Below are 26186 nucleotides of genomic sequence, written 5' to 3'. Positions count from 1 at the left end.
TACTTGAGTACATTACAAACATAAACATTTTAACAAAATTGTGCATTCTAATAAAAAAAGGAAAAAAAAAACAACATACGGCTACTGGTTGGAGGAGATAACTCCGACACTAAATCACATATTTTTTTGCAATATTTTAATTATCTTTCAGTATATTTTAAATATTGAACCACCTAAGCAAAGTTCAGTTCAAAGACTTTACATTACACTACAAAAATTATGTATGGAAATGGAATCTGGTACTTCTTTAAGGTCTTGAATGAGGTATACAAAACATAGTCTTTTTACCCCACAACAGTAGATAAAGTCGACACTTAAATTTTTAAGTAAAAAAAGACTGGAAAATCAGCATCAATAATTTATCTTTACATCTTATATGGTTTATCTATTTTTTGTAAATATTTAAACAATTTTTTAACAATCTTTCCCAAGACAGTGGCCTGTGGTCAATACATTTCTAACTACCTTATTGTAATTTAGTAAAAAGAACGTTTTGAAGCAGTTTTGCCTACAAAAAGTTTAGGTTATTTGAAAAACATTAAACAGTTTACCAAATTATAATAAAGAATCACATTCTATACTATTAGGTGATCATGTGCTTGTTTGTTGAAAAACAAAGCTATAACAATTATACTTATCAAGTGTCGGGGTTATCTATGCGTCGGAGTTATCTCTCTGACCAGTATACTTGTAATAGGACATGAGTTGTTTTTAAATAATTGATTGCACAATCCTCAAAAACCTGAAATACAATGTATATAATAAATGAAGATTTTCGCAACATTCATAAAAACATACAGATAAAATCTGATCTTTGAAAATATTATCAAAATGGCACCAATTCTTGAATACATAAAACATTTTGATCATTAGATAGTTCATGAACATTTTTTTCAACACACTTTTCACTTTTAAAACATTAAAGTTACATGGGATCATTTCTTTCATACCATATATGGACTCTTTTAATAGCATATATGGATTTCAGTTGATTTTCACAATATATAAATCTATGAAATCCATACTTTGTCAGAATGGAGCAATTGGTATCCAATTGCCAAAACTCACAATTCAAAAAAAACTTCTGATTTAAATTTTGACTGTAATTTATATAGCTTGAAAATCTGGCACCAGTCCATTGTACATAGAACCAGTCTGAAAGATCTTGTCCACATCCAAGTTTCTTTAACTATAACCAGTCTCATGCACATAGAATCAGTCTGAAAAACCAGTCCACAACTTAGTAATTGAGACCATAACCAGTCCATTGTATATAGAATCAGTCTTTAAACATACACTACATCCTGGTTACTATGATTAAAACAGATTGTTGTACATTGAATCAGTCTATTTTGCTTGGCAAAACTCTTTCTGGTTTAGTTTTCTGTATGAACTTGGCATCATCAATGATAAAACTAAAAGAAAGCAAATTTGGTTTGGTTATTTAATTGTTTCTTTAAAACAATAGATAAGATTAACAATATTGTTATAATTCATGCTGTATTTGTCAGCTTTTTCTATAATCTTTCAAACTTTCAATTTAAAAAGATTTCATAATACAACAAACTATCACCCAGTTTGTTTGTTTGATTTGGTTTACGTCACACTGACACAGTATAGGTCATATGGCGACATTCCAGCTTTGCTTGTGGAAGAAGACCTCAGGTGCCCTTCCGTGCATTATTTCAGGCATGAACGGGCACCCGAGTAGATCCACCGACATTCCGTAAGCTAGCTGGATAGCTTCCTCACATGAAAGATGTCAGGATGCGAACCCACAGGGGTGAGGGGCAAGTTGTTTGAAGTCAACGACCTTAACCACTTGGCAACAGACACTCCCTATCACCCAGTCATAGATTATCAAAATTGTGGCTAGATATGCAGATGGTAAATATGTATGTGATCTCAAAACTGCAAAAAAATACATAATATTTTTTATAATGGAATGTTTTTGTAATGCAAACTTTTGGAACAACCCTAGTATATAAAGATTTGGAACCTACCTATACCACAAGAAAGCTAGAGGCCATGTCCCAGCATGCCACAATGCATGGGCATCTAAAATCCAGTAGAATGGTGGAAAATCTCCAAGCTCGAGGCATAACAAAAGTTGTATACCAACAATAGAAGCTACAGCCTTCCACACAAACCTGTTCCGTCTCATTGTAAAACACCATATTAGCCAGCCTATCATGTTACATACAGCTGAAAACAGACAGAGTGAAATTAGATTATTATCATCTAAAATTTTGTTCAAGGCAGTAACTATCAGAATCTGTACAAGCAAACTGCCAGGCTTTCCTGCAATAAACCCTATATCTCACTTAATGTTACTTGTTTAGATAGAGTTAAAAGTTTGTCCTATATCCTTGCAAATGGTTAAATCTAACATCACAAGGCATTTAAATTATTTTATCCTAGAGTTTTTGTGCACTGAGATTTTTTTATGCAAGCAGGTTATTCACAGTACCGGTAAGAAAAATATTTAAGGCTATTAAGCATACATGTATGATGTATTTTCCCAAATGCATGAAGGGATAAACACTTCCAATCTGTGACAGAACAAGAGCTTTCAGTAAGACTGTTTGACTATTTTCAGTGCTTGATAGTAAATCAAGAGTCTGGATAATGTAGAATTTACATAGTTCAAAAAGGGGCAGTCAAATGTTATGGACCTCCTATTTTACTATCACATAAGATTTGGTTTAAACATATTTATTTAAGCTTGATTGTGAAACAAGTTCTTGCAACTTATATTAATCACTTTCCAGTATGCTTCCTGGATCCAACCACTACTGGTGTCATATGAAGAAACATGGTTGTGACCCGATTAGGGCTCGAACCCATGATCTACAGATTGAGAGGCAGACACCTTAACCACTACACTACCACTCACATAATTGTGTGAAGTTTCAACCCATTCTCTTCAGTAGTCTTGAAAAAACCAACTTGTATAAAAAAAAAACTTAACCAAAGTGTGCCCCCTGATGATAGGGTGAGTACTTTATAATAATAATAATAATAATATTGAATAGTCAAGTTAAAAATAAAGATCTTACCAACTCCTATATTAACTTGCATGTTGTAGCCATAATCAAACTTGTTAAATGTTAGGTATGACACATGTTGAATAAATAAAGTCACACATGCTAGGCCTACAAGGGCTGGTCTGTACATTGTCCCAGTACCTAGTACCCTAAAATAACACCCACTTATGTAGAAATAAGACTAAAAATATCATAATATATATCAAAACATGAATGCATAAGGATCCTAGACTGACCATCTATCAATAATGCTAACACTGTCTAATTCTTTGGATAATTTTTTTCAGATAAGCGACACTCTAAACTTGAAGGTAATTTTTTATTTTTGTTACATCAAATATTAAGAATGAATAAGAAATATTTAGATAGAGAATATCTGACAGTGTTTGGTTATACAGGAACTTTTAAAAGTAAAGACCATCCTGGCACAGTGGTTAAGGTAACAAGCTTTAAAATGACTTGTCCCTCACCAATTACGGTTCAAACATTGTATCTCCATTTGGTTTGTCTCAAGAGAAGGCTATCCAGCTAGCTTAACAAGCATTTGTTTTTAGCTTTACTAAGGTAATATATCTGCAGGTACATTTGGATTATCTCAAAAGAGGCTATCCAGCTAGCTTATTAAAATATTTGTTAAGCTTTACTCAGGTGCTTACAAGAAAACATGGAGGGGAACTTACAGTCTTCCTCCACCTGACTAGTGCTGATCTTACTACACCAGATGACTTTCATAGCATTAGTGGTAGAAGAAAATGTATTCCTTTATTTCTTAAAGCTTTATAGAATTAAAATGTTTATTAAAGAGCAACATACCTGCACGCCAGAGTAAATGTGTTGTAAAGCACAATTGAAAAGGCACAAAAATAATCCATTTTCTGAAACATTAAAATACAAACTGTTCAAATATTTCAATTAGCAAAAATTTGACATAAAAAGACTAGCAGATTAGGTATTGAGCTAGTGAAAATCCCAAATTCAAAGTAAATATTTGTTAGTAACTAGCCCCACTAAATAACTTTGCTTGGAAGTTTTAATCTTAATTTTTATGTCTGTTTATTTTTGTCCTTTTTTTGTGAAACTAAAAATGCACCCATTGGACACAGATGCCCCATATTTGATTCTTTCGACAGTCTATGGAATAACAACAGGACAGTTTGAGAGTGAAACTGACAAGAAAAGGGCAAATCTATCTGTGCCCATAAGTAGGGGCATACAAATGTTAAATAAATATGAAATTTGATATCAACCTATACAGATAAAGTAGCTGTACTCCAATTTTTTCCACAGCTGTTGATTATTAGGCTTAAAATGAAAAACTTCCTCAGCTTGCAAGATTTTACTTTCTAATAATTCACATCCATGGCTGGACCAATAAGGTAATTGGACATGAATTGAACTCACTTTTACCTGACTGTTTTACATACAAGATATAGAAATATACCAGCAGCCTACCTCTGTGAAGTCTGTATCTTTACAATGAAATATTGTAGACCACGTCCATGCATTCATGGCTGTCTGTATATAAAACATACACTCTTGTCATAATAACACGACTCTGTATAGTATATTTTACAATTATGATACATGTACTCTGTACTCAATGATAATAGAAAAATTGGTATGTAATTTACATGTATTAAAATGTCATATACAAAATTCAAAACATTAATATTAGGTCTCACTCTACCATTTATCGTATTAAAACTGTAATTTCGCAGCCCAGAAAATTTTTTATGAATTCAGAAAATCAAAACAAAATGGCTTAGACATTTTTAACTAGATTTAGCCATAAAAATACAAATTCATCAGAAAAACATAGGATTAAGAATTTTAAAATACCCTCTGGATAAAAATCACCTTTATCAAAAGACCATCATTTCATTCTTTACCTTTACAGCAATTCAGTGTTGTATCACTCAGTGTAAAAACATGAAAGAACAATTTTTACTATGAATACAATTATACCAAAAAGCAAATAATCACATATCGATTTACAATTCATTTTTAAGATAGTCAGAATTTCATTCCAGACCAGTCAAGTAACATAGTAACTGCAATAAAGCTATTACATAATGTACATACTGTATATAATTTTCTGGAAAAGAACTAGAGTTATTTCCCTTTATGATAAAAAAAGCTAAAACGACAACTTACAATAGCAGCCCCATGCCAGACATAGTACATGTGTGTAGAGGACGGTACCAGTTTCCGGTAGTAAAAGATACTGAGATGAGCAAGTCCATTAAATACAGAGAATATCATAGAGGCTGGTTCCTGTATTCCATACAACCTTACAAATGGCCACTGAAATACAATAATAATACTCGGTGAAACAAAGCAGTAATAATTCCTTGCCTGTGCCAACAGTATAAAGACAGGTCTGCCTGCACTTTTGTTCAGTTTCATCAATAAATTTGGCTGCTATTCTGTTATTATAAGAATTATTTACATACAATGACAATAGATAAAGAATGGATGCTATTCTGCTATTATAAGAATTATTTACATACAATGACAATAGATAAAGAATGGATGCTATTCTGCTATTATAAGAATTATTTACATACAATGACAATAGATAAAGAATGGATGCTATTCTGTTATTATACGAATTATTTACATACAATGACAATAGATAAAGAATGGATGCTATTCTGTTATTATAAGAATTATTTACATACAATGACATTAGATAAAGAATGGATGCTATTCTGCTATTATAAGAATTATTTACATACAATGACAATAGATAAAGAATGGATGCTATTCTGTTATTATACAAATTATTTACATACAATGACAATAGATAAAGAATGGATGCTCTTCTGTTATTATACGAATTATTTACATACAATGACAATAGATAAAGAATGGATGCTATTCTGTTATTATACGAATTATTTACATACAATGACATTAGATAAAGAATGGATGCTATTCTGTTATTATAAGAATTATTTACATACAATGACAATAGATAAAGAATGGATGCTATTCTGCTATTATAAGAATTATTTACAAACAATGACAATAGATAAAGAATGGATGCTATTCTGCTATTATAAGAATTATTTACATACAATGACAATAGATAAAGAATGGATGCTATTCTGCTATTATAAGAATTATTTACATACAATGACAATAGATAAAGAATGGATGCTATTCTGCTTTTTTAAGAATTATTTACATACAATGACATTAGATAAAGAATGGATGCTATTCTGCTATTAAGAATTATTTACATACAATGACAATAGATAAAGAATGGATGCTATTCTGCTATTATAAGAATTATTTACATACAATGACAATAGATAAAGAATGGATGCTATTCTGCTATTATAAAAATTATTTACATACAATGTAGATAAAGGATGGAATAATACATTTCTTATTTATTTTGTTTCAAGTGAAAATACATGAAATATATCTAAACAAGAATAAAAACAAACTTTCAGAAATTATTTCATTCCATATGGTATTTCCACATTGACTCTGAAAGTTATATTGAACACATGTATACAATATAGACAGTGTTACCTTGCCATGGAACTGTGGAACTTTGAGTCCATCTTTCCGGAAGGCATCCACTGTGATCCACATACACATGTACTTACATTCATCCTCACAACTCCATCTCAGTAAACTATGACTGAATGGCTGTTGCTCCCTGTAAAATAACATATACATGTTCCAATAAAATACCAAGCTATTGTCATCAATTTGGCAGTCATTTTTTGTTGAGAAAGTTAGTCTGTTTTCAAGAGTGCCTTAAGATGTTAAAGGCCTAGAAGTTTGGGAGCCATTAACTCCTGAATTTGGCTTCTGACTTCAAAAAATATAACCCTTTTCCTTCTTTACCTATTTCAAAATACTTCCAATGGCAGACATTTTGCAGTCTCTGTCTTCCAAATTTTCAAACTTAATGGAAGCCCTGCAATATGTATCTTGGTTTCTTGTCCCTATTACAATTTTAGGAGTAAAATATAAATGAGATAGAAAATTTCGATTGTTGAAAAAAAAGATCAAACTAAAACTAAACTTAACTGAAAAGTAGAAAAAGTATTCAAAATACCTGAATATCTTTAACTGTGTACCAGTGCAATTTGCATTTTCACAATGATGGTTGCATCTCTGATACACATATGACCTGTCCCCAATGGAAGCTGTAACTTTGGTTACAATCCAAACGAGCAACAGGAAGCTAATTTTCAAAGGCACAGAAGTCGGAAAACCTTTCATCGCTAAGTCTTAATCTTCCTCAAATATGGATTCTGAAAAGTAAATTCATTTTACTGTAAATTCTACTACAGGCAATATTTCTATTAGTTTACCAGAATTATGGTGGTTTCGTCTAACTACCGGTTCGGCTAACTTAATTTATGAAGAGGTGCGAAAGTGGTTTCGTCTAACAGATGTTATATAGTAATTAAAGGCAAAGTAGACGTGGTTCATATATATAGTGTTTTTATCATCAATATTTTGTTATAATTAGTTTAAGACGCAAATATCATTAATGAACAGAATATATTGTAGAAGTATGTAGAAGTATGTTTATATATTATACTTATTTTGAAAAGATTTTTTCGTTATTTGATAAATTATTTTTGAGTCAAGAATAAATTACAAAAAAAATCAATATTATTTTGTTTGCAAAATTAATTGTTTAGTTAGGGCTTGTTTTACGAAATAAATCAATTGTTTATAATTGATGACAGAGAAAGTTTGTTTGTCTTATCAGCCGATCAGTTAACACTAATCATATATCATAAAGGTGTTGAAATGTTGTAATAGGCGTGCGTGTTTGCCTAAAACTGACAACAAAGTTCCACAGTTAGATATGAAAGTGATGCATGTCTTCAAGATATATCAATATAAAAGGTTAACAATTTACGAATCTGTCATTAGCAATCATGGCTGATAACGTATTTACTTGTATTAACTGCTCCGAGATGGTCACCATGCGGCAGCATGCTGTTTGTTGTGACGGATGCGCAAACTGGCAGCACAGGAAGTGCAAGAAAGGTAAATAACTTTCATTTTAGGTTAAATACTTAATGAAATTTAAACTGAGTTTTTTTAAAATGTAATATGAACTGAATTCTTTAACTTTATATTTAATTAGCATATATATGTTATATCTAAAAATTATTGAATATACAAATTTTATTTACAACAATTGTCATTTTCTAATCTATTGATAGCACTTATATAGAGAACTTCTTAGACTCATATATAACAATTGTTTCTATTTTTTGTTTCAGGGGGAAGTACTGGTTTGACGGCAGACCAGTACCGACAGATGGTAAACGGAACGCTAGAGTTAGAATGGTTCTGTGACAGATGTGTTAACGAAGCACCCGAAAATACACCAGATTCTCCATTACAAGATGAACTGATGAACATCACGTACGTTGTCCGAGACGATGAAGTCCACCAGATGCAAGAAGATGAATCAACCGTCATGAACACGAATTCAACCTACCTAGAAGACAGATCCTTTCATATCCAAGAACGAGACCACAACCGACAGCAGGCCCCACCTGACGCTAGATTACCTACAGATATTCCACTAGATGATGTAATACTACCAGACAGGCCATTGACTTTCGAACTCGTAGATGGGGGTACCAAGCGTGGGGCACCGAAACTCGTCAGTAGTGATGGTCACACATATAATCGTATGGTATGTCGTTAATTTCTTTATTTTCTATATATAGTCTTCCATTACATAGAAATCACCATTAATGACTATGTCATTCTGTTCAATTTATTAATATATAGATATATACATGTAGATGTAACTATAATCAGCGGACCAGTTACAGATTCTGAAACAAGCGACGCGTTGGTTTATAGATGGGACGTTCAAGCTGGTGAAGAGGCCATTCTATCAACTGATGTCTATTCATGCCTTCGTGAGGAAAGATGACAGCGCCAAACAGGTACCATTGGTGTATGTACTGATGTCAAGAAGATCGAAAGAAGACTACGTCGCCGTTCTGACCAGCCTCCGCCGAATATTAGGACAGCCACAAGTCCAGTGGTTCATGTTGGATTTTGAAGCAGGTATGTATTCTCTTAATAAAGAATATAAGTAATAAAAAAATTGCTGCATTTCAATTAACTTATGATTTTAATTAAAAAATTAAAATTTATCATTTTATTTTTCAGCTGCTTGGCAAGCAATCAGACATGTGTTCCCCAGTTGTGTACTGAAAGGATGTGTCTTCCACTGGAACCAGAGGCTGTATCGGAAGATCCAGGCGGAAGGTCTTGCCACCTCATATCAAGATAAGCAGGACAAACATGAATTTCTCCGTAAGGTCATGTCCCTGCCTTTTCTTCCTAGTGAGCAGATCCCGCCTGCCTTCCGACAGCTGATGGCCCAGGCTATGGAAGTTGGTGGACCAATATTGGCTGTGATGGAGTACGTGGAGAGGACGTGGATCAACGGTAGTTTGTGGCAGCCGATTCACTGGAGTGTATTCCGTGAGACCGTTCGGACGAACAACGACGTTGAAGGTAAGATCCTGAAACAATTATAATACAATATATTAATATATTAGTAAATGTCTATTTGTGAATTTTGATATATTTTGATATATTTCTAAATAAAAAATTATAGGAAATTATTTTTGAAATCATTGACGTTGTATGTTTACTAAATCAACTTTACATTTATTTCGACATTATTCATTACAGGATGGCACAGAAGGATCAACACACGAGCAGGACGTGCGGACTTGGGATTATACATGTTACTACCATTATTGAAGAGGGAGGCTGAGGTTGTTGATCTTCAAATTCGTCTAGTTTCGCAGCATCTCTTGACAAGATTACATCGTAAAAGATACGCCCGAATCCATGGAGCCTTATTCGACGCCTGGGACAAGTACGAAGATGATGAGATGACGACTTCCCAACTACTAAGACTGTGCAGCCACATTACCGGAATAGGATCCAACAACATCAACGACGGGATTTATGAGGACGATTTTTAAGTGTCATATATATAAAAAAGTGATGAATAAAGAATAAAAAATTATTGCTTAATACTACGTAAAAGCCATGGTGTATACTCTGTAATACTATGCATGATTATAAAGAGATGAATAAAGAATTTAAAAAATATGCGTTGCTTCAATTACTACAATAATAATGGTATAAATTTTACCTTTTGTGAATATAGGTTGACATTAGTAAAAATATGTTTTACAGGTTGTATAAATGTGTATATATTTGTGTAAATTTTATAAATTATTCTTTTTTTCAGGTTTTACTTTCGTATATACGTATATATATTTATTCATGTATATGTAAATATAATAAAACGTTTAAATCATAGTTTTATATCTATTGAGTGGTGAATAAAGAATTAAAACAGATTGTTGTTTATTACATAGAAATCATGACGTATTCTTTTGAATAATATGCATACCTCATATTTGTTTATATAGAGAAAAATAAAGTATTTAAAAAATATGTGTTATTTATAATAATTACGTACGTGGATTTTTTATGTATTTATGCATTGTTATTAATTCTTTCTCTTTCGAGCTTTGTTTTTTTAGTATATATGTCGATTTTATTCCGATTAAAGGCATTTTTTCAGCTTTAACTATTTGTGTATATATAGTTTAACATAGATTATAAAAATAAACTTGTGTGAAATGTAATTTGTGTTGACTCTTTAGTTTTTTTTTCAGGTTGTACATATAAACGTATATATATTTCTATGATGTTGTTTATTCACTGAGATCTTGTGTTATTATTTATGTAAATATCATTATTATACTAAAGAAAAGAATAAAAAATATGTTTAAATTTTCAATTTTTCTTGTCTTTAATTGCATGAAAATGTGTGATAAACCACACATTAAAACCCGCGATAATTAATGTGCCCATTATACATTATACAATAGCTATTGTTCACTATATAAATTAAGTTAGCCGAAACCACTACCTGTTTTACTATATAAGATCAGTTAGACGAACCGGTAGTTAGACGAAACCACTCCCACCCGTTTACCAACTTGGGGGGCTGCCATAAATTACTATCTATCTTCAATTAATACTAAACTCCTGACGGGGACATAGACATGTATGCCAACATGTCTGCTAAAATGGTTAATGGCAGGGTCTGGGCAAGTTCTGGAAAGGACATGTGCTGCATCATCAATATGCCATGTATTCCTGACCTTTTTACCTCAACTCCTGTCATATACTCTGAATTTTAAATTCATGTGTGAGGCAGCTATCTAGCTTATATATCTGGGTCCCACATGTCTGGTAACTCAGGCCTGTTATTGATAAATGTAAAAAAGTGGCACCTGATACCTTCCTGTGAGTTCTGATATTTTTCTTATCAGAAATGACGAAAATTGATTCACAATCATTTATAAAATATATTAACATTTTACTTGAAAGAAACTGCAGTTTATATATGGCTGTAGTATAAATCCCTGGTTATTATTTGTTAAGGTCCATAAGGAAAGGTTCATTACTATAATGTCTATCCTCATGTGTGTGGGTTGTGGGGCCTAGGAGTTTGTCCGATCAACGCGCCAAGTTTTTGTGAACATTGATACATATCTAATATATCTAACTATAATAAGGGTTTTGCTTTGCAATGTTTGTATAAGATCTCGGACCAATGCACAATTTAGATAATTCCATTTACACTGATTTATTCTCATTGTTTTCTTTACCTCTCCTTTGGGTTCAATTGTTCATCTTCATTTCATGTTTTATTATTTAACTTTACGTTTGTATTAAAGATAGCAAAATGAATGAAATTGTTTTTATAACGTTTATGAAACAATTATGCTCTACTTTTCATTTCTTTTACCGCTGACCAGTTGTTACTGATATCATTTCGGCATTTTCAACTTTGGAGTCTTCCGTAGTTTTAGGTAACAGTACACTAGTTAAAAAAAAAATATATATATTATGAGGTTGAACACCACTAAACATATCAAAAACCAATCGCATCTCTCGGCCCCTTCCGTCAAAGTTCGGATCACAGCATCCCTTCTAAGTTCTTACATAACCCGCTCTGGGGCCTTTACATACAAGGGTCGGAAGTAGCTCAAATGACGTCATCTATCTTACAACACAGAATAAAACTTTAACGGTTGACTTTCATCTTTGATTGGCATATATAAAATCAAAGCACAGAAGGCGCTGAATTTGTTTGGGTCTCAGAATGTCAGAAAGGCGAAGGTTGTGAGATTATAAACCAATTTGTTTTTGTATAGTGCCACCAATGCTTTCCAGCGTTTTAATTCTAGTAAACTGGCTATAAGACAAATTGCAACACTGATATTCAATTCATTGTTTATTTGACTTAAACAATTTGAAAAAAAAATGTGTTGCCTTAACTGGGATTTGAATTGCAAACCCATCGGCCACGGTGAAGTTATATGTAAACGGCCTAATTTGTAAAGAAAACCATATAATTCTAAATAAGGGTTTGTAACCCTTATTATTTCGACGCTAACTGTTGTTTAATACTAATGGGTGTCTGTCTTAATTTTTAGTTTTTGACTGTTAATTTTGTAAGTTTTTTTTTTACTTTGTAAATTGCAAATTAAAATGATGCACTGAAGAAAGTATTTTGTTTAATGATAGATAAAATGAATTATATTAATGTTCAGTATATGTGTTAAGATACATGTTAAAATTGTGATAACCATTTAATCATTTCTTTTACATGTTTTATTTTCTTCGATTGATATGTGTTCTTTTGTGTGTGTGTTTCTATGTTTCTTTGTGTGTTTTTTTATTATTATTATTAGAAGGCCGCATTGTAAATAAGGTGTAACAATCTGTATATATGTTTTAACGTGTTACCTTCTGTAAATAAAGTTAGTATTATTATTATTATTATTTGCACATTTGCATGTGATTGAATGTATATTTTCATAATTGATGATAAGCTGTATACATGCTTAAGTAAAAAAAAATGTGTTCTGTTCTATCAAAAACCCTATGGAGACATTTCAACTTCACGAATTCCCGATTTCACATTCGTGAATTCATGAAGTTGAAATCTTGAATTCGTGAAGATGAAGTCGTGAATTCGTGAAGTTAAAATTTTGAATTGATGAAGTTAAATCGTTAATTCGTGAAGTTGAAATCGTGAACTCGTGAGGTTGAATTCGTGAACAAGATCAGTAACGTGAATGCAAAATTTAAGATTACTTAAGTGACAAGAGCCACCGCCACGCGGGGACAACGCTCGACTTTTTGTTTACTTTTATTGCAAAAGCAAACAAATAAACGGTTGAAGTTAAAAAGTTTTGAAAGAAAATTAAAGAAAAAAGTTTTTCATTTTTATTTCAATAGGTCTTGTTATTTTGTACAAGAATGAATCATTTTCACAAAAAGATGATAAAGTTCAGAAAATACCCAAATAGATGATAAGAAAATAAGTAAAGTTCAATAATTTTACCTTGACTGTCAAGGTCAAGTAAATTTCACAGTCATTTCTAAATTATTCAACGAGTATGTTTTGAAACAAGTCTTGTTTTATCCACGCATAAATCAAATCCGAACATGACAACTTAACCAAAATTCAATAATTTGACCTTGACCGTCAAAGTTGTTTTAAAGCTCGAGGTCAAAGTCTGTTCATCCTTTAAAAATCAACAAAATCAGCCGGGAATGTCGAAGGCAAAGTCTATCGAAATTTTTTATTTACTATACGATGTTTATTCAAAAAGCCCATGGAAGTTGAAGTACAAGAAAATAGGTGCTGTTTTTATGGCTCTTTTATGGCACAGGCATGATTGCCTTTATGAAGCAATACCAGTTACTTGTATCGAACTCGTATATGTCAAATCAATTTGGATTTCACTTTGTATTTACATTTTGAAGTTGTTTGAGTGACGTGAAAGCTGGATTGTTCTTGTTTCAAAGGTATCGTCTGTTTCGCTTGCCAAGCGTGAGGTTTGACTTCAGTTTTTATCATGATCCGTTAATAAAGTCATTACCTAGTATGTCAACTTTTATTATGCCTTTGGGTCTGCAGCATACTGTAGTGAAATATAAAACGATGTACTGAAAATTATGGAAGCTTGAATTGACCCCTAGAAGCCATAAACTTTTCTGTTTTTCGTAGAGTTCGATATACTTTAACTGTTTTATCGCATGATAAACATTAATAAAAAATTTAATTAGACATAAAAAATCTTTATATATAATTATAATATTTGCTATAATTCTTGTAGCTATAATCATCAGCCGAACAAAAGAGGTAGCATTGACTTAAGTTCTATTGTTAAATAAAACAGAAAAATATTATTATTTTCCAGGTGTCATTTCCTATATACCATCTGCCGGTAATGCTGTTCTGTTTAATTTTACTCAAGGATGACTTAAACAGCAATTATTACTTGAACATGAGTAAACTCTTGAATCCATGCCGTAAAAGACTGAAATGTTACTTTTAGATTGTCAATAGAATGATAGAAGTTGTGTATTCAAAATACATTTAAAGTGACTCGTTACTTGCAAAAGACTCGTTGAGTTTTATCATTTTCATTAAATGTATACATAAATGTCAAATCATATCAACTCCAAGAAAGACTGCTATGCAAGCTGGTTTTCACCTAAAATTATTTTTATATGCAAACGCATATTTCAGTTATAGCGTGTTAACAATAATTTCTCCTTTTCGTGCATGACTTTAGATGAGCGAAAATATTATAAGGAAATTACGCTTGAGAAAATATGCTGAGATTTTTTTATAAAAGATCACATAGATTTTTTTTTTTTTTTTTTTCATTTATTTTATTTTTCAAAAACATATAAACACAATCATTCACATTTACATAGAAACTCCACACAGAAAAAAAAAGTAAAAACAAAACCTTCAAAAAATTCAGAAAGAAAAAGAATAAATCTACTTAAAAAACTATCATTCTTACACACACGCACACACACACACACACACACACACACACACACACACCAACACACGCACACACACACAAGACAGGAAAAAAAAGACAAGTGAATCAGTTTCATTTAATTTTTTACGTTTTATGGTTTATACGTTTAATTTACATAATATTATTGTTTTAGTCATCAGTATTGTTTGTTAAAGTGTTAGATAAATTACTCCATTTTTGTTTGTATGATTCAATTTTATCATTTGACATTGCAATTGCTTCTTCAATCTGTATCCTTAACAGCAAAAAGTTTTTAAAAATATCAAAAGTGGGCTTTGTTCCTTGATATTTCATTTTTAAAATGTAATATTTCATTAGAATAATGATATAATTTACTACATTACTATTTATATTGGTTGTAAGCTCTCCAAAAAACACTGTTTCTTTACTGTATGAAAAATGAAGATTAATGGATAAGAGAAAGGAATGCAAGTTTGACCATAAATTTTGCACAATATTACATTCCCAAAATAGATGATGAAGTGTTTCTAAACTACTGCAGCAAAAATCACACAAATTTGAATTGCATAGATTATATTTGAAAAGCATAGTGTTTGTTGCAGTAAGTCTATGGATGAACTTATACTGAAAATTTCTTAATGTCACATCTATAGTACATTGTAGTGGTATAGTATATATCTTAATCCAATTCAATTCTATATCTATTTCTTTTTCCCATTGCTCTTCATTTTTATTTTTTACCTTCTCATCATTTTCAAGTTGGATATTATATAAAAGTTTATTTATTGTTTTGGATTTTTGAATTTTATTGAGAAGCGTATCTTGTTCTTCCATATAAGTTGTGTTATTTTTTAGTTTCTCAAGGTATTGTTTTGGTATATTGTTTATTAGCATAAAGTATCTTAAATAATCAGCATTTTCTATTCCGTAAATTTCTTTAAAATCATCATATTTATAAAAGGCTTTTCTCCTATAATCATAAAGATGTTCTATATAAAGTATGCCTTTATCATGCCATGTTTTATAATAAACCAGTTTGTTGTCAATTTTAATGCTAGAATTCGTTATTCCATACTATGTCTTTAACATTATCTTTGTTTTTATTGTGTTCATGCTGAATGTGAAACCAAGACGAAAGAACATTATTCATGAACGAATTATGTGGATATAAATTATTGATATCATTTTTTGAAAGATTACATTGGAAGATAAAATCATTTCCATTTTGCTTTATCTTGTGTTTTACAAAAAGTTTCCATGAACTCTCATTATCTTTGTTTATATACCTTTTTACCCAGCTTGCTTTTACTGCATTAAGATAATATGTAATGTCTATCATTTTTAGTCCACCATTTTTGATATTAAGTTTTAAAGTTTTGCATTTTTTTTCTCTGGTTTTCCTGCCCATAGAAAGTGAAACATCGCTTTAGTTATTTCTTTCCTCTTGTTTGCTAAAACTGAAAAAGGATATATTAATTTTGGTAATGTAAAAGTTTTTATCACTATAACTTTTCCCATCAAAGTAAGCTTTCTGTGTTCCCACTGCTTTAAGCAATTGAAAAAATCTTGAAGTTTAGGTTCTAAATTTATGTTTGTATTTTTCTTGTAATCTGACGAAAATAAAAAACCTAATGTTTTTGCTGAATCAGAAGTCTACTTAAATTTTCTATTTTTACAATATTCTATGTTAGTATCTTTAAATGACCCGACTCGTAATATTGTTGATTTCTTTGAATTAAGGTTTAAACCGGAAATTTTACTAAATTCTGTTATCACATAGACAAGTTTTTCGAAAGACTTAACTGAACCATCGTTTACGAAAGTTGCATCATCTGCAAAGAAGGATTGTTTTATTTCTTTGTCCTCAACTTTTAATCCTTTTATTTCACTATCTTTTTCTATGTAATTTGATAAAATTTCTAAACAGACGATAAATAATGATGATGATAAAGGACATCCTTGTCGAACACCCCTTTCTATGGTAAAAGGTTCTGAGAAATGACCATTATTTACAATAATACTTGAAATATCAGTGTAAAAAAGTTTGACCCATTGTATAAAATCTTTACCAAAATTGAACTTTTGAAGAGTATTAAAGATAAACTGATGATTTAAACTATCAAATGCTTTTTCATAATCGGCAAAGAATAATAAACCTGGTTTGTTTTCTTTTTGAAGATATTCAATTATTTCAAAAATCATCCTTTAAGTTACGATTTCACCAATGTCACGAATTTTCATGAACATGTTTTATTGCAACTAATTATAGTTGGCAAAACTTTTTTATGCGATTAGAAATAGTTTTTGTTGCTAATTTATAATCCACGTTAAGCAAACTTATTGGTCTCCAGTTTGATGTGTTTGTAAGATCTTTTTCTGACTTTGGTATGAGAGATATAATTCCTTGTCTTTGAAGAGTTGTTAGTTTTGATATTTGAAAAGAGTAATTAATCGAATCAAGAAAATAGTTTTGATGCTTTTCCAAACTTGACGGTTAAACCATCAGATCCTGGACTTTTGTTGTTTTTCATTTCTGATAAAGCTATTTTACATTCATATTCATTTAATATTCCTTCACATATATTTTTTATAAAAGATCACATATTTAAAATCATGTAATAATTCTTATTATAATTATATTATGTGCGATTAAGAACTGATTTTGCAGTATTTATCTCCATATTCCTACGGCGTGATAACCGCAATAGGGGCTATTTTTGCTTATTCTGACCCTTTTTTGGGGCAATTTTCGGAGATTGATACAGCCGTTTGCAATGTGTAAATAATACTTTGTTCATAGTTTTTTTACTTTTAAATACTTCTAAAAGATAAGCATGACATGTAGCATGAATCTGAAGGCGTGCTGCTTTAAAGCGTCTGATTTACATATATATGAATTGACCACGACAGTAAACTTAACCTATTTAAGTTTCAGCTTATCGATATGAGCTCGGAAGTTTTAAGCTTATTAGACTCACGTGTCAACTTCCTGGAACAGTGCTTATGTGATACAAGGACATTTAGTCGTAATCCTTGAACGGCTCGAACTCACAATCCCTTAATTAATAATAATCACATAAACAACTAAACCACGTACTGCTCTATTACTTTTTATTACAAAACAAAGTGAGGCAACAAAAATGATACATGTGTAATGTGGTTAAATTAAGTAAATAAATAGATAGACAGATAAATAAATAGATAAATAAACACAACTGATATTTCTTCATCAATCTTTTTGCAAGAAAAACTAAATTCGCTTACAACAGTTTAATGTTACATCATACATTAATTATTCTCATACTACGTATTTGAAAAGATTAAAGTGATCAATGAATATAAAGCAGAAGATGCTTATCCCTTTAAAAAAGACATGTAGTTTAGTAAATACATTTGTAAAACGCATTATGCATAAAAGATATACGGTAAACATAAAATAAAATTATAGAAAATGTAAATGTTTTGTTTAAGCATGATTTATTGGGGTTATGTCAGCCGTGGTTTTGACTCATCATAATTTTATATAAGATTCGTGCACCATTACCTGTGATATGACGTCATCCAAGCACACGACTTATTTATCAAAGGCGTCGAAATGACATCATTTTAAAGCGCATGACTCGGCCACTGTGGTGTAGTGTTAAACATACTGGACCGGCAATCCAGAAACCCGTGGTGCGAGGAGTGTTGTATAGTTAAGTTTATGTGAATTATAATCATTAAATGACATACATATATATAAGAATAAACACTTAAAAACATTTTAATACACTTAAGCTTGACAACTGTCGGTTTTGGATTAATAATAATGATGTTAAAAATAATTGAAGTGGTGCATTTTTTCCTTATGCCACCCATATCTATATATCACTTTAATCATAAATACTCCAAAATGTTTTATTGCCAAAACGTTCTGTGGATATCTTCATTTTAATGATATCTGTATAGTTATAAAAATGTCATCAACGAAGTGGTTTTTGTAATATTATTGATTTTGTCTCTGCAGTCTTGACTTGTTAAAATCGTTTGAGCAATGAAAGAGTAATTGAGATATTATTGCATATTTGCTTTGACAAGAAACCCCGAAAAACTGCTTTGCATGAGATGATTCTTGCTTAATTTATCACCGCTGCACGACCCTATGCATTTGACGGATACTTGATTTGCCAGATCTACAAATGTCAGAGCATCAAACGTGTAACATTTGGTCCAAGAAGGGTCCCCGATTAAAACCTTCGTGAGAATGATCTCATTCACGATACCAAAATACGTTTGAGAACCTGGAGGCAAACATATCTGAGCTGCAAACTGGTAGAGTCCTGGTACAGATGCCTTAAAGATACCAGTCTTGTTGTTATATGCGCCACCAATGTTGAGTGTGTTATGTGAGAATACAATTATTTTGTTGTCCGTTAAAGACAAGTCAGTCACTGTATCTGACCTGAAAGCGACCATAGTGGATAAATCTGAAATCAAAGAGTAAATTTCTATTAATAATATACACATACAATCTTGATCATATCTCATGTATAAATGTTTGACATCTAATTATAAAGGCAAAATTATGGTCAATAGTCTAAAAATTGCTAATTTTATAAAAATTCCTTTGAGAAGCTCGATTTTATCCTTGTACATGCTTGTCCCATTTAGCTCTATAAAGGTAAAAAATCCTAAAAGCATAAAATTTTTAGTTCTAGAATAGCTCAAGTAAAAAAAATATAATATGGTAAGAAATATGCATAGGATAATGAAGAAATATACTCAGAATTAAATTGAATATCAATTTTTATGTGAGATTCTTAGTCCAATATGAGTGAAAAACCTTGCAACGTAACGTTGGGTATTTTTGCACCATGATAATGATCAGTCTGGGAAAACGTGGCAAGGAAATGACCGGAACATTTGCACAGAAGTTATAGTCCAGACGTATATTAAATGGTACAAAAATCTTGTCGTGCAGTCCTTTTAATCAAACTATAAACTACGTACTTTTTCAGGATTTGTTTGAAATAAGAGCCTAAATTGATAACTTTTAAATTTCTACTCTGATAAAAGAATCATTTTTATTTTATTACTAAGTATGATAACAGAATATCGAATTTAGAAATAAAAAGGTTAACATAGAAGTATGAAAATTTTATAGGTAAATCTGCGCTATCAATAGATACAACAGTAACAGTATATAATTAACACATGGGTTTGTTGGCAACAGTAAAATTATCATCCCGAGGAAAATACTGTTACCCGAGGCATAGCCGAGGTTCACAGTATTTTAACGAGGTATGATATTTCTACTGTTACAAACAAACCCATGTGTTATTTATTTTATTACCCCGAACAAATACTATGATTAACTGAATTTGTATACTAAATCTATACTGTGCTCCTCTTAGTTCACGGTACTTAACGCTTTAAAGCAAGAAAGAAAACAGCATATGAAACTTATGGTACAAAATTGTCATAAGCTGTAACATATAGGTATTTTCTGCTGTATGACACATGGAAACAACATTATATTTAGTCAAAATCAGTTCTAATGAGCCAGACGTAGACCATATGTCGGCCACTTTGAAAACAGTATGTCATCATTTAAATCGCGGTAATGGTGTTTTATTTCAGTTTTCATGTCTCAGTTAAAATTTCAACATGTTATTTTGCATAATTTTAAATATTAAAAGTATCTTTACATTGTAACTCAAAGTTTATTTTTTCAACAAACAAAAACATATAGATGAGTAAGTGTTTTGTTTTGTAAATAAAACACAGCTTATTGTATGTCTTAAAGAATAAAAGAAAAACAGCTTCTCAAGTAGGCCTACAGTACACTGAAAACTTGCAAGGTTAGGAAAGTTTAGTTATTGTTACTCTTGGTTTATTTTTGTTACAGTTTGTTTTAGTTTACAAATTCAGATCATCAGTGTATTTGTTCGGGGTAATGAAATAAATAGCACATGGGTAACAGTATTTTACTCGGGTAACAGTATTTTACTCGGGATGATTTTTTACTGTTACCCACAAACCCATGTGTTATTTATATACTGTTAAAAATACTGTTACCTATGTAACAGTACAAAATTCCTAGTCATGTGGTACACTTGCATTAGCAGTAAGAATAACTCCCAGAGGCGTATGGGAAATAATCATTACGAATAAAGTGAGGGGTAATAAATAATGTTAACAATTAAAGACTTACCACTGCAAGCTTTTTGTTTACATATTTCAACATCTAATGATTCGCCAAAGCAATGAACGCCGGTTCTCTTCGGATACGGATTGGAACATGAACGGTTTCTCTTCTTCAGACCGGTGTCACATGTCACAGAACATTCTCCCCAATCCGACCAGTCAGACCAACCACCATTTACTTTGGTTAAAATAACTATCTTTTAAACAGTTGACAATAATTCAGTATTCATTTCTGATATATTCTTACTTTTACACAGTCTTTAAATTATACATTAATCTATTAAGCGACCTCACTGCCGAGTGGTTAATGCGTTGGACTAGAAATCTAATGGTCGCTAGCCGCATGAGTCGTATAGGTTCAAATCTTATCAGGGGCAAGTTGTTTTTAGCAAGAATCTTTGCACTCAATGTGGAAAGAATTTAAAAAAGACTCTTTAAGCTTATAGCTTCCTACACAATCGAACTAAAATAATTCTTACATGAACCAAATAATCTTAAAAGTCAAATAGTTTTTACCATCCTACTATTTTTCTTCTTCATCTTTGTTTTTATATACAGTAGTGATATTTTTACAGGGTTATACATTCAAGTTTTATTCTTATTAAACGCAAAACAATCCAAAGCTGTTAACATTTATAGAAAAAATATCAACGATATACCAAACATTACAATATCACCTGAACAATATTCATGACGAAAATACGTACCTGGACACAACATATTATTGCAGCGTTTTGTTTCAGTGTCATTTCCTACACACACCAGACCTTGATACGCGGGAGCAGGGTTAGTGCACGTGCGCTTTCTGATGTGTATGCCAACGTCACATGTGACGTCACACGCAGACCATTCAGTCCAATCTGCCCAGTTTCCGTCAACTTTTTTTTGTTTTGAAAAAGTCATTATGTATGATCAATACTATTGATTTTTTAAAGTCTTGTTTTAAAATTTTACAAACGTCATATATTAGTATACAGATAGCTATAACTATATTTCTTATATTGTAAGAAACAATGTCATACAGTTATCAATTTCCATTTAAATGAAAACATATTGTTTACCTAATGAGCACAGACGACAAAACCTAGGACACATAGTCTTCGCCTGGTGCACTTTTCCGCAAATGTTAAACATCGCATTCACATGTGCACAGTCAATTTTGACGTCGTCGATACATTTTGAGGCTAAAATATAAAAGTTACTGTGTAAAAGACTATGTGTACTATCCTCTATGTAGAGCTATAGAAATTCTGATTCAACTTAAAGACATAATTTAAGTATTAAGTATAGATTAGTGTTCATAAGCAAACCTTTAGAATCTACAAAATTTATATGGCCAAGAGCGCCGCAGCTGTAAATACTGGTTTTTGATTTTTTTAATTGTTCCACGTCCGATGCAATTTACGCCAGCAACCGATAAATATGGCGGAGTCTACTACTATGTTAGTGTTCATCATCGCTCCCGTCGAAGTTTCTAATTTCTGTAGAACAGCACGGATGAATACTAACATATTTAGTGTCAAACTTTATTTGGCCTCATTATCATTCACTTTATTACGTCACTATGCGGTTTTATGAAGTACTATGAAAAATAGAAGTCGACTATGGACGGAATTCGATATAGTATCGACATTTGTACTTCTATGAAAATAAACGCACAGAATTTTTAAGAAATACAGCGTTTTCATTGGATGACAAATAAAGTTGGACACTAAAAAACGTTAATACCATATTTATATTCATACTAAAATGTCACATAGTCAGTCCTTAAAAATGTGTTTTTGGCAATCCGGCTCTACCTGGAGAATTAGTCAGTCCTACAAAATGTGTTTTCGGTAACCCGGATCTACCTGGAGAATTAGTCAGTCCTACAATTGTGTTTTTGGCAACCCGGATCTACCTGGATAATTAGTCAGTCCTACAAAATGTGTTTTTGGCAACCCGGATCTACCTGGAAAATTAGTCAGTCCTACAAAATGTGTTTTTGGCGGAGAATTAGTCAGTCCTACAAAATGTATTTTTGGCAACCCTGATCTACCTGAAGAATAAGTCAGTCCTACAAAATGTGTTTTTGGCAACCCGGCTCTATCTGGAGAATTTCCCTGTAGAGCATTGGTTTTTAAACAAATAATTTGAAATACTGCTATTCTATTGGACATAATATAATTTCAAACAGTAAATGAAGTTTACAGATTAGTTGCAGTAGATAAAGATTGTACACATCAATATTTCCATTAATAATTTCATTGTTCGTAATAAAAGATTGTGTTTATCCTCATTTTATCTCTGCTAACAACAATTAAGGACACTTTAATTAGCTTTCTCAAAAACAGTTGTACACCTATTTAACAGTCAATATATCTTATGAAAGATGTTAATTTGAAACATTCACTTCAATGACCTTATTGCTTTTACTTACGCTTTCGGTGCTGACATAACTGATTGTTACATTTGTCTCTACTACAACACTCGAAACATTGCTCCTCCACATCTCTTTTCATTTTTGTTACATTGTAAATTGGAATCGTACCACAATTCTAAAGTAAGAGTTCATTATTTTCATATGTTACTAAATTGGAAACAGTAAGTCCTTATTGAAATGAATATTTTAGTAGCTATAATTGAAAATTACTGAAATATATATTAGTATTTCAAAAATAGAATTGCCAATGTCATTCATGGCACTACATCGATATAGTTCTAATATGTGAAAAGTTACATTACCTCATCATCTGTGATTCCTAATGTAAACGACCTAGATCGCCCCTTGATGTCCACTTTAGCAAAGCAGGACTGAAACAATTATGATAAAAGAACAATAAAGAAAAATCCTAAAATGCAGTATCATAATATCATAATTTAAAACGGAAAAAAAGACATGTTCTCAAAGCAATAGCAAAATATGTGATAATGTCATATTTGATTAACCTGATGCTTCTTTAGGCAAACATTTTACCTGTTGGTTACCGCTTTCTGTAATGTTATGACAATCATCAGGATCGTCAATATTTTTACATGTGTAACATTCGTGAGAAGCTGTTTCTGAAAAATATGGTACATTTAACATAACAAGGAGACCATTATACATATGTGAACTAGAATGGAAATATTTGCGAGCATGAGTTGTAATCAGAAAAACAACAAGTATACGTATATCATTGCGAGCACCAATAAGAAAGCTTACGTCAGTGCATCTTTTGACTGAATGTTCTCATATAGAATGTATATTATAAATGGTTATTAATATTTAATCATTGTTTATATATATATATATATTTATAGTATATACAAAAACAATTTTAAATGTTAAACAACAACAGATGAAAACGAAATTAATTGAATAATAAATAATATGTAAAACAAAGTACTGACCTGTTTCTGTAGCCAAGAAAGCCAAAATAAACAGTGTCAAGTCTACAATATAATATAAAGTCGTAAATTTACTGTAATCAAAATCGGTCCCTTTAAATGGTGAATAACAAATTGTACTTCCGGAATGTTTGTATTTTTGTCATGAAGAATATCAAATTGAACGTACAAATTAGTATTTTTGTCTTGAAGATAGTACTCCAAGTATTATGAATGGTTTATGCATAAATAAAAAAAATCATAAATTGTTTTCATTACGACTCAAAACGACTCATTCAATTAGTTAATGATAAACACAACTTCATTTAAATTCATACTGGTATTTATTACAGGCGATACTAACAACAAGCGTGTACTTACGAAAAAACATAATTTTACTGATTGCGAGAGGATGACCCTCTGAAATAAGATAATTAAAAATATGTTAAATATCTAGTATGAATAAATAAGTATTCACTAGAACAGTAACACAATTTTCAAGTCAATAGAATGTTAGCCACATCATCTATAAAAATTATAAAATCAAATAAATTTCATTGTAAAAAAATATCTTTAAAAATGTACTTACATTTCTTTTTCTAATCACAAGTCAAAGGAAACTTAGCAATCTTAGGTAGATGTTCCAAATATAAAGCTCACTGTCAAACATATTAGGCCAAAAGATTTTTGTGTTGAAACATTGTGATAACTATTACTAAATTACTTTTTCAATCAAACGATAATATATAGTTGTTCACAAAAAAACTTAAAAGCTGGAACAATAAATCTGATATATCCTAAATGGCATATCAGCTTACAAACATAAATTTATTGTTGTCTTCTTTGGTACATTATCATTATTGTTGTTGTTGTTGTTTTGTGTTTTATGTCAATACCAATATGCATCACAATGACCTTTTCTTTCATATGTTTGCACATATGATATGCTCATGCTCATGTTTTTTTTAAATTAAAAAAACTTGTAAATAAAAAGAAACTTTTTTAATTGAAATGTATTTCTTGATATATTTTAGTAGCTAATACCAAATTGATGTTAATAAGTATGTACTTAATGAAAAGCAAGCAATGTGCAAGTCGATCTACTTTTTTTATCGGAAAATAATGCATATTGCCATTTGATTAAATTTAATCAAAATATTCCGCCAATTTGTTGTGCAATTATGATTGTAGTGTCTTACTCGGTCTAATTAAGCCATGTCGTATTTGTAGCTAAATTCTAGATTCCTTGGATCCTGTTTAGAAATATATTGTCTTCAACTTTTACATCAACACTACTCATGTCAAATCAGGTCCGAACTATTATACATTAGGTATGTTATTTTTCAGAATCTTGAAAGTTGTGTCACCGTTGAAATTACCAACATTTAAAAAGTTTTTTTTTCCTGACAAGTTGTCCATAAGCTCAAAGAAGAGATTTCGAAGAATACACACAACATTAAAAATGATCAGAAATCACCCTAAACCACAGCAGATGCAATATATACACTGTTAATAACATGACCGGGTCTAATTACGTGTCGGGATTACACCTTCAGAACCAAATTGTCACTATAACCTTGAACAATGCTGTTCATTTTGTAAGATTTTTCTACTTATATACAATCTCTCATGTAAACTGTATTTTCTTTTAAATTATTTTTTATAACTATTATTTTTTTAAGTT

The 26186-nt window shown here is 31.1% G+C and overlaps 3 protein-coding genes across 3 annotated transcripts; 1 reads left to right on the top strand and 2 right to left on the bottom strand.

The window, feature by feature from the left end:
* Window positions 1-689: 689 nt before the first annotated feature.
* On the bottom strand, window positions 690-11977 carry LOC132714778 (post-GPI attachment to proteins factor 3-like). Its single transcript, XM_060697696.1, has 9 exons — window positions 11886-11977; window positions 7126-7324; window positions 6591-6720; window positions 5202-5351; window positions 4500-4562; window positions 3861-3922; window positions 3060-3196; window positions 2004-2205; window positions 690-1415 (listed from the first exon to the last, which is right to left on the bottom strand). Exons 2-9 carry the CDS (start codon window positions 7290-7292, stop codon window positions 1343-1345), a joined length of 984 nt encoding a protein of 327 aa, XP_060553679.1. The 5' UTR covers window positions 7293-7324; window positions 11886-11977; the 3' UTR covers window positions 690-1342.
* On the top strand, window positions 8748-11074 carry LOC132714777 (uncharacterized). The gene is made up of 3 exons (XM_060697695.1): window positions 8748-9119; window positions 9225-9575; window positions 9756-11074. Exons 1-3 carry the CDS (start codon window positions 8951-8953, stop codon window positions 10052-10054), a joined length of 819 nt encoding a protein of 272 aa, XP_060553678.1. The 5' UTR covers window positions 8748-8950; the 3' UTR covers window positions 10055-11074.
* A 6184-nt stretch (window positions 11978-18161) lies between the features above and the next one.
* Window positions 18162-25151, bottom strand: LOC132714795 (semaphorin-5A-like). The gene is made up of 10 exons (XM_060697720.1): window positions 25092-25151; window positions 24884-24922; window positions 24527-24568; window positions 24111-24196; window positions 23879-23947; window positions 23574-23691; window positions 22216-22338; window positions 21862-22032; window positions 21162-21332; window positions 18162-19434 (listed from the first exon to the last, which is right to left on the bottom strand). The coding sequence occupies exons 2-10, from the start codon at window positions 24891-24893 to the stop codon at window positions 19022-19024; spliced, it is 1203 nt and encodes a 400-aa protein (XP_060553703.1). The 5' UTR covers window positions 24894-24922; window positions 25092-25151; the 3' UTR covers window positions 18162-19021.
* Between the last annotated feature and the right edge of the window lie 1035 nt (window positions 25152-26186).

Source organism: Ruditapes philippinarum, unplaced genomic scaffold (assembly GCF_026571515.1).
Source record: "Ruditapes philippinarum isolate M1 unplaced genomic scaffold, ASM2657151v2 ctg626_1_1_1_1, whole genome shotgun sequence".
Taxonomy (NCBI): domain Eukaryota; kingdom Metazoa; phylum Mollusca; class Bivalvia; order Venerida; family Veneridae; genus Ruditapes; species Ruditapes philippinarum.
Note: the sequence above shows the minus strand (reverse complement) of the source record. Positions and strands in the feature narration are given on the sequence as shown.